This window comes from Uncinocarpus reesii, genomic scaffold, assembly GCF_000003515.1.
Source record: "Uncinocarpus reesii 1704 scaffold_1 genomic scaffold, whole genome shotgun sequence".
Taxonomy (NCBI): domain Eukaryota; kingdom Fungi; phylum Ascomycota; class Eurotiomycetes; order Onygenales; family Onygenaceae; genus Uncinocarpus; species Uncinocarpus reesii.
Genome location: NW_003052500.1, coordinates 908,668 through 921,806, shown reverse-complemented (window position 1 = coordinate 921,806; position 13,139 = coordinate 908,668). Strand labels below are relative to the sequence as shown.

Sequence of the window (13,139 nt, the reverse complement as noted above, 5' to 3'; positions counted from 1 at the left end):
GAGGCCGCAGACGCAAAACAGCTCGAATCGCGGACTGTGAGGGCTGAACAAAATGGCGCTTTCTGCAGCAAATGGAACTCCTACCCCTGTGGATCTCCCAGAGGAAGTGAGCAAGCCTCCAGAAGGAGTTGTTTTGCCACCAAAAGACATCAGAAGTAAGTAGCGACACACAGGCTTTCAACGGAGAGCTTTCATCTGTTGAGTAGTAGCTGACATTCGATCAGCAATCGTTGAGAAAACCGCAGGATTCGTCGCGCGAAATGGATTCGTTTTTGAAGGTTGGTCTCTCCGCCCAAACTAGCTGCGCGTCTAAGCACAGCTCTCTAACCTCGTGCCGCCAGATCGAGTTCGTGAAAAGGAAAGCAACAATCCAAAATTCTCCTTCTTAAACCCCGGCGATCCTTATGCCGCTTTTTACAATTGGCGACTCAATGAGATCAAAGCTGGCAGGGGCACAGCGGTATCTTCTGGAAGGGCGGCCGAGCCGGTATCACAACCCGAGGAAGAGAAGCCCAAGGGGCCCGAGGCGCCCCCAGAATTCCATTTTTCTGCGCGTATGCCGAACATAAATGCCTTGGATCTTGAGGTAGTCAAGCTGACGGCCCTGTTTGTCGCCAAGCGAGGAAAATCATTCATGACAGCGCTATCGCAACGTGAAACGCGGAATTACCAATTCGATTTCTTACGTCCACAACACAGTCTCTATCAGTTTTTCACCAGGCTGGTAGATCAGTATGCGGAGCTGCTTCAGGTAAATGGCGCTGATAGCGCCAATGCGGAAAAGGAACGCATCGCTGAATTAGAAAGGAACGTGAAGAATAAGTATCATATCCTTGACCGGGCGAAGCGTCGGGCGGAATGGGTGAAATACCAAGAGCAACAAAAACAAAAGAAGGAAGAGGAGGAGGAGCAAGAAAGGATGGCGTATGCTGAAATTGACTGGCATGATTTCGTGGTTGTCGAAACTGTGCTGTTTACAGACGCTGATGATCACACTGAACTTCCACCGCCTACCTCGCTGCACGATCTCCAAACCGCCTCCCTGGAACAAAAGGCTATGATATCTCTGGCACCAGCAAACAGACGCATTGAAGAAGCCTTGCCCACGGAAGATGAGACGGCAAATTATTACAACGCCTACCCTCAACCATCACACATTCCCGTTCCTCAACCCCCATACGTACCCTCGCCATCTCCCATCCCAACTCATCATGCACCTTCGATGCCCACCCAGCCCTCGCTTATATCCCCTCAAGCGGCCACCCCCATATCAACGCCCATCCCACCCGTCCCTGTTGCCACCACAATCCCTGAAGAAGTCCGTGCTGTGCCTACTCCCCCTCCAGCCGTGCCCGGCCAAGCCCCTATGCGCATCCGCTCCGATTACGTCCCACGCGCCCAAGCCAAACGTCTCAACACCGCCACCGTCCCCACCTCCATCTGTCCAAACTGCAAACAGCAAATCCCCATCGCAGAAATGGAACAGCACATGCGCATCGAGCTGCTCGACCCACGCTGGAAAGAACAGCGCGCAAAGGCAGAAGCGCGCTACGCAACTACCAACCTATCCACTGTGGACGTTGCAAACAATCTCAAGCGCCTAGCCAGCCAGCGAAGCGACGTGTTCGACCAAGTCGTCACGCCTGACAACCGGCAGCCGGGACAGCAGGATGGGTCCGCCCTGGATCCTGAAGAAGAGGCTCGACGGAAGAGAGTTGCTGTTAGTGGCGCTGTTGATACTGCTGGGATGACCATGCCCATGCCCATGCCAATGACCGCACCTGCGCCAGGCTCCATACCAGCTGCCCCTGGGTACGGTGCCGGGCCGCAGGCTGTTCCGCCGGGAATGCAGCAGAGGGTTGGTGGTCCACCGCCACCGGGGCAGCCTGTTAATATCGAAGAGCAGATTAGGCATATCCATCAGAAGTTCAAGCAATGAGCGGGGGTTTGGTTGGTGAAACATGTAATTTATACATCTCATGGCCAAAATAAACGGTATTATGGATTATCGTAACCTGTTGCTGTTATCTGGGCTGGTGATGGTGTTACGGGGTGACTATATATTCTGAATTGTCTAATTAGCAAGGAATTGTGCGTAGATATTGTGGGCTGCATTTCGAGTTCCGTGTGTCAAGTCATCTGTATTCATGCATTATGAAGGAGGTTGAAAGTCATGATTCATATAGTACGGAATCACGCCTTTTAAAGCGATAGAAATCACCAAGGTTCCAAAGAAATGATCAGCAAAATACGGAGTAGTTTCATCAAAAATTTGTCACGCTTAAGACTACTCCGTACCTGTGCATATTATGTTTCCGCAAAACAACAAAACAAAGGACTGCACTACCAACGAGCAAGTAGGGTAAATATATATATACAAAGGTCCAATCTGAACCTTGCTCTCTCGCGCTCAATCAAGGGCCAAGCGAGTTATGCAAATTACCCTGAGCAGAAGAACGAATATGCAAATGACCCCGAATCCTGAACGCCATATCGTTCCGTAACCCGAGACGAAACAATAGGAAAAAATTTGCCCTATAACCGTAACGGAACTAATTCGATAGGTATCAATAATAGCAATGCGGAGACAATCGCGAAATCTGCGCTTAACATTATTATAACCTGAGCGGGAGTCGGGAATGATGCTGACGGGGGTTATGTTGGGAAAATGTGCATATTCAGGCTATTGCATGCGTGCAATTGAGCCATCGAGCTGAATCAGATCGAGAAATTCAAGGTAATAAACAAAGAGAATCAAATCTAAAGATGAAAACGAAAGGGCGAACGTTTGCGGCCAGGTATTCCGACCATTTATCACGAAATTATCCTTCCCGTCGCCGATGTAATATTAAATCTCTGATTAACAAAGTTTGACGCGCAGCGTCGGAAGAAAAATCGAATGAAAAGTGAACTTCAAGCTCACAGAGGTTGCAGCATCCGGAGGCCGAAACGATCAGGTTTGAGGGAAAATGACGCAGTCTAGAATCTGAAAGCCGCCGGGATGGTCACTTTAAGCCTTGGCTCAGGAGCATCGGCCCCAACAGGAGATTTTGGTGGGATATCAGGATCGGATTTTGATGGAGCCTCGGGATCTATGGAAGCGATATTTTGAACGTTGTGGCCGTTTTCGGTTTTGCGGGGGTCGACGTCCTCCGTGGAGCTACCGCTGTTCAGGGGGGGTTCGTCTGCTTTCTCTGCCTGTGTATCCTTTCGAGAAATTATAGTGCCTCCGATCGATGCTCTGTTCGTGTTGGAGACGAAGGGGTCTTCGGGCAACTCTTCGCTTGCTATCGGGTTATTTCCCTCGAGATTAGACGAGCCATCTGCTGGAGTACCTCCCATCAAACTGCCGTAACTCTTTTTCGGAAGGGGAGAATCGAGATTTCGTATAGACGGGTCTTTCTCAGAGGGTTCCGTTCGAATGAATGCAGGCACGACACCGCCCCCAATTCGCGACCAAAACATACGTTCCCTTAAGCGGACTGTTTCCTCCCAGGCCTCTTTTTCATCTTCCTCGTCCCCGATGCGCACGTGGCCTTCAACTATCAGTCGTAGATACCCAAGGAAATCGCAGCTCGACCTCATCTTTTCAAGGCACAGTATGCAGAGTGGATGTTTTTGCGCTGAGTCATTGTCGGATGTCCGGAAGCGGTGAGTCCGCGCATGCTCAGCGCCGCTTCTCTTTTCACCACAGAGAGCGCAAGGCGGAGGGTACTTGAAGGCAATAGCCGGTATAGGTTCAATAACCAAGCCCCCATCACAAATACTGCCTATAACAGAGCGTCTTGTTAACCACGATATCCCCGGCGCAATATCTAATCTTAAAGTAGGCTCGACATCCTCTGTTATTACTCTTTTGTAAAATTTTGATTCCTTTAGTAAGGCACATGATGTAGATGAGCGAGAAGAAACGGAGCTCCCATTCGGCGATGAGTTCAAAGGAGAACTTGTCGTGGACGTTGCGGGTGCGCTTGAACGATGTTGATGTTGTGGAGCGGTATAGTTGCCAGTTAAGTTCGCGAATCCCATAACATTCAATCCTGCATAGGAACCACTAACGGCTCGACTTGGCGGTTTCGAGCTCTTAGATTGATGGAGCAGAGTATGAAAATCCTCATAGGCCTGGATATCGGTTCGGCAGACTGATTTTATCAGGTGAGAGAAGCTTGTTGAAGGCGCCGGGGAGATATCGCCAGCGCCAGGGGTAGTCGGCGATAAATTCATGGCCTCAAGTAAACGGCTTAAATTGCCTTGTGACTGAACTGCAGCTGGTGAAGTTGGAGCAGTTGAAGGGTCGGTTCGAATGTCACTATCGTCTCTATCGCTGTTCATATGCTGCATCACTGACTTTAGTTCTGCTAACTGTTCCTGATGCGATGCCAATAATGTTTCTGTGTCTCTGATCTGTGTTTGCAATTGCTCATTTCGTTTTTCAACTGCTTCTCTCTCTTTCTTTGCAGCAGCCACCATCTATGATTATGTTAGACAGGCCAAAGCACATACAGCCTCTGTTGGGGTAGGAATCAAGAACACACCTTATTGGCCTCTTCGAACAAAGCGGCAGTCAAATCTGCTAATTCCTGTTCGATCTCTTTCTTTTCCTTCTCAACAGCTATTCTGCGACCCCTCTCTTCCTCCAACTCTCTTAAAAGGTTCACTTTCTCTGACGCTATTACGTCCTGTCTGACCAATATACCACTAGCAATCTCTTCCCGATGTTTCCTGTTCTCCTCCTCGAGCTGGTAACTCCGTTGCTGGGACAATTCTAGTTCCTGGCGGGTTGCAGCGAGGGTATCGTCCAGAATGGTCTGGTTATTGATCGCTTGAATCAACTTGTCGCTCAAAGCTGCTACTTCATTGCTCAAGTCGGGATGTCTTGGGGAGGAGGAAGCGGTTCGAGATAGATCTGTGGTACTCATAGTCCTAGGGTCGCGCAGCGTGTTGAGAGAGGTATCGGATTCAATCGATAGGTATTTTGGTGTTCTGGACCCGCCCATCATGTCAGATAAAGCGTTGGCTGATTTGGCCCGGAACACGGTCTTGCTGGCCGTAAGAGCGCGAAGTTTCGAGGTCGAGCGGTTTTCTCGTTTCTCTGTGCGTTCGGGTGAAGCGGAATCTGTTCGAATGGAAGGGTGAGGCCACCCGCGGATGGATATTAATCTACCGAAGGTGAGTTTGATGACGATGATGGAGGATGTTGGGCCGTTCCTGAGCCGGAGACGGGGAAATAACGTACTCGGCCATGATTGCTATGACAAAGGAATGACTGTCGCTTTGCGATTGCAAAGCTGGTTCGGACTGGCAGTTTTGCTAGAAATGAGCGTATGCTTGAGGCTTGGGCGTGAACTTCGGCGGTTCGCGGGTTAGCCAATAAGACGGACCATGGTCGGTAATTGTCCAACAGGAGGGGTCTGGCCAGCGAGCACAAGGCTTCTTCCTGCTCTTCCCTCCGACAAAATGGGCGGAGAAGTCGAGAAACTGGCAGAGTGGTCGCCGGTCGGAGGGGGAGATTGGGAGGCAAACGAGGATGAAGTGAAGAGAGCGAGGGAAAGCAGGCGGCTGACGGCAAAGACTAGGGTGCCCGATTCGGCAAAGCGCGTGCTTCGACGATGTGGAGCTCAGGCAAATGCTGCAAACAGCGGCAATTGTGGAGCTGCGCCTGATGGGAGCAGAGGATGGAGCAGGTGGTTGAAGTAGTATGCAGCTATGCTGGCAGGAGAACGGACAATTGAAGGACTAGTTGACTGTGAGGACAGGACAACAGCGATCTAGTAGCGAATCTTCGGAGTCTGTGGGAAGGTTACAGAGAAACCTGCAGACTCATCCCATGGTTGAGTGGCTGTGAAACCAGGTCTCATCCGCCGTTTATTCTCGCGTTAAGAGCCCGTGCGTGGTTCTAACAACCTTGCTTGCTTATGTAAAGGATAGCCCGCATTGGCTCTCCTTGAGCTTGCGGCGCGGAAGAGAGCTGGTGGGCATTGACCGTTCTATCAGTGAGAATTGAATGCTGGATGATCAAAGAGCATTGTGTTATTGACAATTGTTTGCCAATTTGTGACAGGGTTGGGAGCCATCTCGAACCACCGACCCGCTGCGCTAACAAGCAAACCGTGACTGCGGGGTCAATCTTCAGCAGCTCGCCCAGCATTATATTAGTTAGTGATTTTCGAAGCTAACAAGCATTATCAACCAAGCATAACTGTCCAGCAGATCGATTGTTTGATCAAGCAAATCAAAAGTTTCACTCTGCAACATCGTTTCCCTTGGTGAAGGTTGCTGGAGCACAACGCTGTCCACCATGGCGGACGCAGAACTTGAAGAGGTAACTAACGACGCGTGGGCGCATTGGATTGATCTCAAACTTACAAGTGAATGCTGCGGTAGATCAGAAGAGCGCGGCTTGCACAGTTGCAACAGCAACACGGGGGTTCCGGGGGTGCCAACCCTGAAGACCAGCAAAGGTGAGGTATCACCTCCAGTGCTCCCCGCATTGTTCATAACTGACGCGACGTTTAAAAGGCAACAAGAAGGTAACTTGGTTGAGCTCCCATTTAAAACCTCCCCTCTCGACGTTTGAAACCGCGCTTGGAGACACCCGGTTCCACAGTACTGTCTAACACGACCTGCAGCCGATGCCCGTCAAGCCATCCTCTCCCAAATCCTCCTCCCCGAAGCTGCGGACCGCCTGAATCGTATTCGCATGGTGAAGGAATCCCGCGCTACCGATATCGAGAACAGATTGATCATGCTCGCACGAAGTGGGCAGCTAAGGTCAAAAGTTACAGAGGACCAACTAAAGGATTTGCTGAATGCCGTAGCCGAGAATAAGGAGGAAGAAAAAATTATTATTAGCCGTCGAAAAGGCGGATGGGACGATGACGACGATTTGCTAGATTTGTGATGGCCACAACGCCATCTACCACAATCACGACTACATGCGATTCTACGGCTTCTTGAATAAATTTGAGATAAAGTTACTTTCGAACATTACATAGCGGAGAAAAGGGAAACGACAGATATGTATGAACATCCTTATAACGCCAGGCTATTTTACATCCAATATGCCATTCAATTCTATGCTTTCATTGCTGCCTCCTTGCCGCCCTCTTTTGCTCTCTGAGTTTCTTCCTGATGTCCCTCAAATCCGGCGGTTTCTCGATATTCAACTCCTCCCGTAGCTCGTTCACATCTCTTTCCAACTGTTCCTCCCAGTAGACATTGATCAACTCTTTACTCGCCAGCCCGCTTCGAACAGCCCAAGGTAGGTGAATACTCCAAAACCTCTGCCGCTCTTCCGGTTTCAATCTCACCGCCGCAAACACACTTAACCCCGTCATCGGAATCAACGTATTCAAAAATTCAAACGCCTTCAGTGCAATCTCGCCCTCCACCATAATCGGCAGGCCCGTTACGGCATGGTAGAAGTCGTGGCACTCGCGATACCGTTGCATGACATAAGCGCATTCTTCATCATCAATATACTGCACACTGCTGCGGGTATCTGGGCTGACGCCCTCCCGGTCAAGCCAGGCAGCGTATGTGTATCCAACGGTGTTCGGAGGCAGGCTGCGGAGGTAAGGGAGGGATAAGGTTTGGGAGGTTATGCGAGGACGATCACGGAGGATCCGGCGACCGGTGGGGTTGGAAAGCATGGCATCGCGGAGACGGTAGATGAAGAATGGTGTCGCGGTGGTTTCGCCGAGAGTAGCGATTAGATCTGTGGTGATGGCTTAGCCCGTCCATGTCTACTTTCTTCCGCAAAATAATGGGGAAAATACCTCCTCGTCTAGGGTTTAGCAGCGATCCCACAGCTGATCCAATTGCGAGAACTCCCCGTTCTACAGGCGTCAGAGGTATGTGGCCCGGATAGTTTGGCGCAGGGCGATTGAGGAGGGAGAAGTTGCGGGTTACGGTCCGCTGTGCGCATAGGGCCTGCAAAGAACGAAAACCGGCAATTCTTACACTCGTAGGTGTCGCCATTTTTGAGCAGCAGTTATTATTCGAGCCAGATTGGCGTGGGACTGCGTCCTGAGACCAACAACATTCGAAGATTGGACGATCGCCGGCCGTTCACACCCGGAGCATCCTTGGTCTTTGCGCTCGCCGTATTAGCTAGTTAACGATCACAAATAACTAGCGCCACGCTTCATAACTCCGTAAAGTCCGTGGCTGGAAGGAAATTCTGCAGATTGTGCTCTCAAGCCCTGGGGCCTGAACAGACCCATGCTCATTGACGCTGCAGCGTCTCCTCATGTCGGCACCCGCCGGCCGCATTGACTCTCAGATAACAATGGGGATATCTGGACTCTAATCGCCACATTCAACCACCGGTCGCCTCGTCCACAACACAATCCGTGTGAACGCCATAATGACCGTTCACGATTTCCGTCCCGCGGGCCCCGAACATGACGAATTTACGAAATGGGCGAAAGCGCAAGGAATACAGATCAGCGGCGTAGCCGCGGTGGCGTTTGCGGGACGAGGGATTGGGATTGCTGCCTTGAGGGACATTGATGTACGGTGCCGCATATCAATCTAAGCCGATCGTATAAATTTTTTCTGCTTTAGCTACCCGAAAGTGATGAGCATTATTTTTAGACCACAATGGCTTTCCTGTCTTTGCTTCAACGGCTAATATGCGTCACCCAACCTAGGCTGGAGAAACAATCGTCTCTGTCCCAACTTCTAGCCTTTTGACACTAGACAATATACCATCGGCATTTAAAAGTAAATTCCAGGCCGATACGCCCGTCCAAGGTATATTTGCAGCTTATCTAGCCTGCGACGATGCGGCCAAAGCAAAGTACGCATTGTGGCAGGCTACATGGCCCACCATGCAGGATTTTGAAGCTTCGATGCCGCTACTTTGGCCAGAGTATGTTATAGGAACAAAGAGCAAACAGCCCCATGAAAATGGAGAGGATGCGCCGCAGAAAGGATTCTGCTCTCTATTACCGCCATCTGTGTCGGGCTATTGGAATTCCATACCCTCTTCTCATCAAGTTCCCTCTGACTACTCCCCTACCCAGCAGCGTCTCTTTCATGACCAGTATGACAGGTTCCAGAGGGCTTTAAAGCATGTGAAGCTAGTCTATCCGTGCATAGATCTGAAGGCGTTTACGTATTACTGGCTTGCAGCGCATACGCGATGCTTCTTCTATGTAGCCAAGAACGCTGCAGTGCCAGAAGATCGCAACGAAGCGATGGCATTATGTCCGTTTGCTGACTATTTTAACCATTCGTGCGATGACCCTGGGGTGAGCTACTGCGTTCCTCTATTTCCTAGATATATTGGTCTCTGAGCCAAGGTGTTCTAACATTTTTCTCGATAATATGCAGTGCGAAGCGACCTTTGATGAGGATGGGTATAGCTTTACAACTACAAAATCCTATGGTAAGGGCTGAACTCCCATACTAAATTCAGGATGTTCTAATCGGGCTACATGCTCTAGCCAAAGGAGAAGAAATACTCGTGTGCTACGGAAATCACACTAACGATGTCCTTTGGATGGATTGTAAGTTGTTTGAACTGAGTATTTCTAAGATACGGCGTCGATAGCTAAACGCATGGGATATGTCCTTCTAGACGGATTTATACCAGATCAAAACAAATGGGACGCCATATTCTTAGATGATATCGTGCTCCAGGGTGTTGACCAAGTCAAACGACAGTATCTCAAAGAAGATAACTACCTCGGGTAAATTGACATTCAAGCACCCTAGAGAGATAGTTTTCCTAACATTGGTTAAGAAACTATAGAGTCACTCGCTCTGGTCCGTGTTTTCGTACTGAAGTCGCCGCTTCAATAATGTATATGCCTCTGGACGATTGGAGCATGTTAATCGTAGGCAGTATGCCACCCAGCTTTGATCAAAGAAAAACAAACCGCGTCATCGCTTCTTGGATACGCCAGTACCATCATGAGGCTAAAGTGGGAGCCGCGAAAGTCGAAGGGATGATTGCAGACGGGAAATACGGAGAGAGAGGCCCCTTGGCGGTGACTGCCTTGCGATGGAGACAGATAGAAGACATATGCCAAACGGCGTTGGATTCGTTGGACTCGTGATGATATCATGCACATAGGCAAACGAAGAGTTACCAGTGACATGGAGTAAACGGCATCGGGCATAAAGGCATGCGTCATCGTGGCACAGAGGGATCGAGGGGAACGTGGCCCTGCATCTTCCTCGAGAGCATTCTCGTCTTTGCTAGCACCATTTGTACCAGCATATAATTAAGAGCACATTTGATTCCCAACTCTTCCCCTCGACGGACGATATACCCATTGATATACTCGATTTCCGTCTCTTTCCCTATGTTCATGTCCTGTAGCATTGAACTTGTATTCTCTGCGGTCTTGTGCATAACATTGACTGCCAGAGTGCGTAATCTTTCAGGTGCAAACCGAGCCGTAACGCCAGGTATGCCTTGTAATTCGGGAAGGGCGCGGATCACGGTAGAGATCTCAATGAGTAACAGCCTTTGCACTCGAGAGAGGTTGTAGTTGTAAAGAAGATCGCCGTTTTTACAGTCGTTCAGAGCAGTAAGAGGGTTGATCACGCAGTTTATGGCAAGCTTCTCGAGTTGAAATTGTAGCATTTCGTTTTTATTGATTCGGATGGCTGTCAGTTCCGGCGAGCGGATTAGGGTGTTGGTTAAGTAGATGGACGAAATAGCCCAGTAATCCCTGTCGCTAAACTTCTCTCCAAGATTCACGTTTCTCGACTCGTCGACGGGCGGTTGCGGTCGTTCGGGGTATACGATACTAAATGCAGACGTCCCAACCCCGGCATGAGTAATGTGATAAGCCTTTGTGTAATATAATCCATGCGACGTGATTCCCTGGATATAATTCGGCCTGGTAGCGGGATCCGGAAAAATCTTCTCATTGACTTCTTCCCGAATGCCCATTCCATTCTGGATGAAGACAATCGCTGACTTAGGGGTGAGTCGGTGAGCCACAGATTTCAAAGCTTGTTCGACTTGTGTTGCTTTGACCGCCAAAATAAGATTGTCGATCCTCTCGTTGTTCACATCGAGGAACTGCTCGTCTGCCCACCGTGGAGATATAGGTCGGGCATTTCCGCCCTGACTCGACTCAAATTCGGCAGACCTGTATGGCTCATACCAGACGCCATCCCTAAGCACGTTGACATCGAATCCACCCCTTGGTTCTGCAATTCCGTTCTTCACAAGTGTAAGACGCTTTCCATGCTTATGCCATGCAAAGTAATGTTCAAGCTTATGTAGAAGCAAAGTCATTGGAGGCCTATTTGGTAGTGCCGCAAGGGAATGTGCAATAAAGCTTCCGATGTTTCCAGTTCCCAGTATATGTATTCTCCTTGTTATTGGGTTGGGAGAAGGTGGCTCGGGAATCGGGCCCTCGTCCTGCACCTCCATTTGCTTCTTGGCCTCAGCCATGAAGGTCCGGCTCTGATTTCGAGAAAATTCAAGTACGGACTGATGGCGAAGGGACCACCTCAGGGCCGGCTGGAGGGTATTCAGCCTCAGGCCCATTGTAAAACAAGCAACCGGTTAAAAGTAGGTTTTCATGGTATCTCTCGGGGCAGACTTCGCTTTGACCTGAAGAATCGACTCGTCCGCTCACTGCCGCCGTCCGCTGCAACATCGAAGCAATAAGTTGTTGTTGAGCTTCCGCGTCTTCGTTGATTGGCTGTCTTTAACTACCGCCGCAACACCAAGCCGCCTTCGGCCTAGCTCCAACTTGGCTCATTTGAGTTGTTCCCGCCAAAAAGCACGAGCTGTTTTCATTATTTTATCTGTTGAACGCGTTGGCAGATTGCTTCTTGCAGAACCACGCAGCCATGGAGACGACAGACTTGACACCGCTGATAGACCAGCTGGAAGGCGATATTGATGAGTTGGAGGAAGTGTTAGAGCCGCTTTTGAAGCAAGCCTTGTCTGCAACGACGCAGAGAATGACGGTCATGGACAAGGCAAAGCTACATGTGCTCCTCACATACACGATTGAGTCTTTGCTTTTCTGTATATTCCCTTTATACTACTTTTGGCTGTGCCGCTTTAGTCTAGAACAGAGCTAACAATTGTGCAGCATATTTGCGGCTACAAGGCGTAAATGCGAGAGAGCACCCTGTGTTTAAAGAATTGACCCGAGTGAAGCAGTACTTTACCAAGATAAAGGATTTAGAAACAGCACCAGAGAAACCAACAATGACGCTTAATAAGCAAGCTGCGTCCAGGTTCATAAAACATGGCCTCGTGAGTCTCATATATGAAATGTTCGGGTTACTGGAGCTGACTCTCCTGCGGCGTAAGGCGGGAAACGATAAGATTGATCTGGAGCGAGCTGAACGGGAGGCTAAGGAGAGAGCTATGGCGCAGTTAAGAGCAGCCCAGCTCGCTAAGAAACAAGCTGCGGCTGCAGCTGCGGCTGTACCAGCATCTGTCCCCCAAAAGCGCCCTGCAGAGGAGGAAGCCGAGGATGCTAGCGAATGTGATGCAGAGGAAGATGATAAAGTCGATGGTGATGTGGGAGCAGCTACCACTACAGAGGAATATATCAACGTCAACAAGGATACTGCGAACCCACGGAGAAAAGGCAAGAAACGGAAAAATCGACCCCTCGATTTGCCAGCTGGGAAACCCAATCTTCCCCAGGAGAACAAGCATATGAAAAGGCTTAGGAAGCAGAAGCGACAAAAGAAGCCAAAAAAACAGAAAGCTCAGCCCGCAAAACAGGCAACAACCTAGTGCCTACAAGGCGCCATAGTTTCTACCTCCTAGAAATTGAGCCAGCGGTGTTTGTGGCGCTTATTGGAGTTGTATTCATCTTCTTTAGGAGGCATACTCTTTCTTACGCTCTGGAAGGTTGGGTATGGGCAAACCTGTTCGTTTCTATGCGACTGGCTATGCTACCTGATCAGCCGAGTGTAAGAATAGAATTTGAAAAGACATTATGAAATAAATAGATACCCATGCTTTATCTTCACGTTGCCCTTCAAGCGTAAAGCGAGCCTACTTTTCATGCCAGAATGTTATCGAACCCTCTCGTAACGCCATAACAATACGCCGCCTCTTCAGCCATCACGAACCAATGAAAGGCGAATCAACTGTCACCGGGCCGAATTCTTCCACCATTTCCCCCAAAAACGTAACT

At 49.6% G+C, this 13,139-nt stretch overlaps 7 protein-coding genes across 7 annotated transcripts; 4 read left to right on the top strand and 3 right to left on the bottom strand.

The window, feature by feature from the left end:
- Nucleotides 1-52: 52 nt before the first annotated feature.
- On the top strand, nucleotides 53-1,939 carry UREG_00483 (uncharacterized protein; the record flags this gene model as incomplete). Its single annotated transcript, XM_002540924.1, has 2 exons — nucleotides 53-155; nucleotides 342-1,939. The coding sequence occupies 2 exons, from the start codon at nucleotides 53-55 to the stop codon at nucleotides 1,937-1,939; spliced, it is 1,701 nt and encodes a 566-aa protein (XP_002540970.1).
- Nucleotides 1,940-2,979: 1,040 nt separating this feature from the next.
- On the bottom strand, nucleotides 2,980-4,997 carry UREG_00482 (uncharacterized protein; the record flags this gene model as incomplete). Its single annotated transcript, XM_002540923.1, has 2 exons — nucleotides 2,980-4,470; nucleotides 4,536-4,997. The coding sequence occupies 2 exons, from the start codon at nucleotides 4,995-4,997 to the stop codon at nucleotides 2,980-2,982; spliced, it is 1,953 nt and encodes a 650-aa protein (XP_002540969.1).
- Nucleotides 4,998-6,298: 1,301 nt separating this feature from the next.
- Nucleotides 6,299-6,901, top strand: UREG_00481 (uncharacterized protein; the record flags this gene model as incomplete). Its single annotated transcript, XM_002540922.1, has 2 exons — nucleotides 6,299-6,461; nucleotides 6,630-6,901. The coding sequence occupies 2 exons, from the start codon at nucleotides 6,299-6,301 to the stop codon at nucleotides 6,899-6,901; spliced, it is 435 nt and encodes a 144-aa protein (XP_002540968.1).
- Nucleotides 6,902-7,082: 181 nt separating this feature from the next.
- UREG_00480 (ubiquinone biosynthesis protein COQ4) lies at nucleotides 7,083-7,980 on the bottom strand (the record flags this gene model as incomplete). The annotated part of the gene is made up of 2 exons (XM_002540921.1): nucleotides 7,083-7,717; nucleotides 7,779-7,980. The coding sequence occupies 2 exons, from the start codon at nucleotides 7,978-7,980 to the stop codon at nucleotides 7,083-7,085; spliced, it is 837 nt and encodes a 278-aa protein (XP_002540967.1).
- A 388-nt stretch (nucleotides 7,981-8,368) lies between these two features.
- Nucleotides 8,369-9,405, top strand: UREG_00479 (uncharacterized protein; the record flags this gene model as incomplete). The annotated part of the gene is made up of 3 exons (XM_002540920.1): nucleotides 8,369-8,515; nucleotides 8,655-9,257; nucleotides 9,340-9,405. The coding sequence occupies 3 exons, from the start codon at nucleotides 8,369-8,371 to the stop codon at nucleotides 9,403-9,405; spliced, it is 816 nt and encodes a 271-aa protein (XP_002540966.1).
- Nucleotides 9,406-10,141: 736 nt separating this feature from the next.
- UREG_00478 (2-dehydropantoate 2-reductase) lies at nucleotides 10,142-11,518 on the bottom strand (the record flags this gene model as incomplete). The annotated part of the gene is made up of 1 exon (XM_002540919.1): nucleotides 10,142-11,518. The coding sequence occupies one exon, from the start codon at nucleotides 11,516-11,518 to the stop codon at nucleotides 10,142-10,144; it is 1,377 nt and encodes a 458-aa protein (XP_002540965.1).
- A 675-nt stretch (nucleotides 11,519-12,193) lies between these two features.
- On the top strand, nucleotides 12,194-12,733 carry UREG_00477 (uncharacterized protein; the record flags this gene model as incomplete). Its single annotated transcript, XM_002540918.1, has 1 exon — nucleotides 12,194-12,733. One exon carries the CDS (start codon nucleotides 12,194-12,196, stop codon nucleotides 12,731-12,733), a length of 540 nt encoding a protein of 179 aa, XP_002540964.1.
- Between the last annotated feature and the right edge of the window lie 406 nt (nucleotides 12,734-13,139).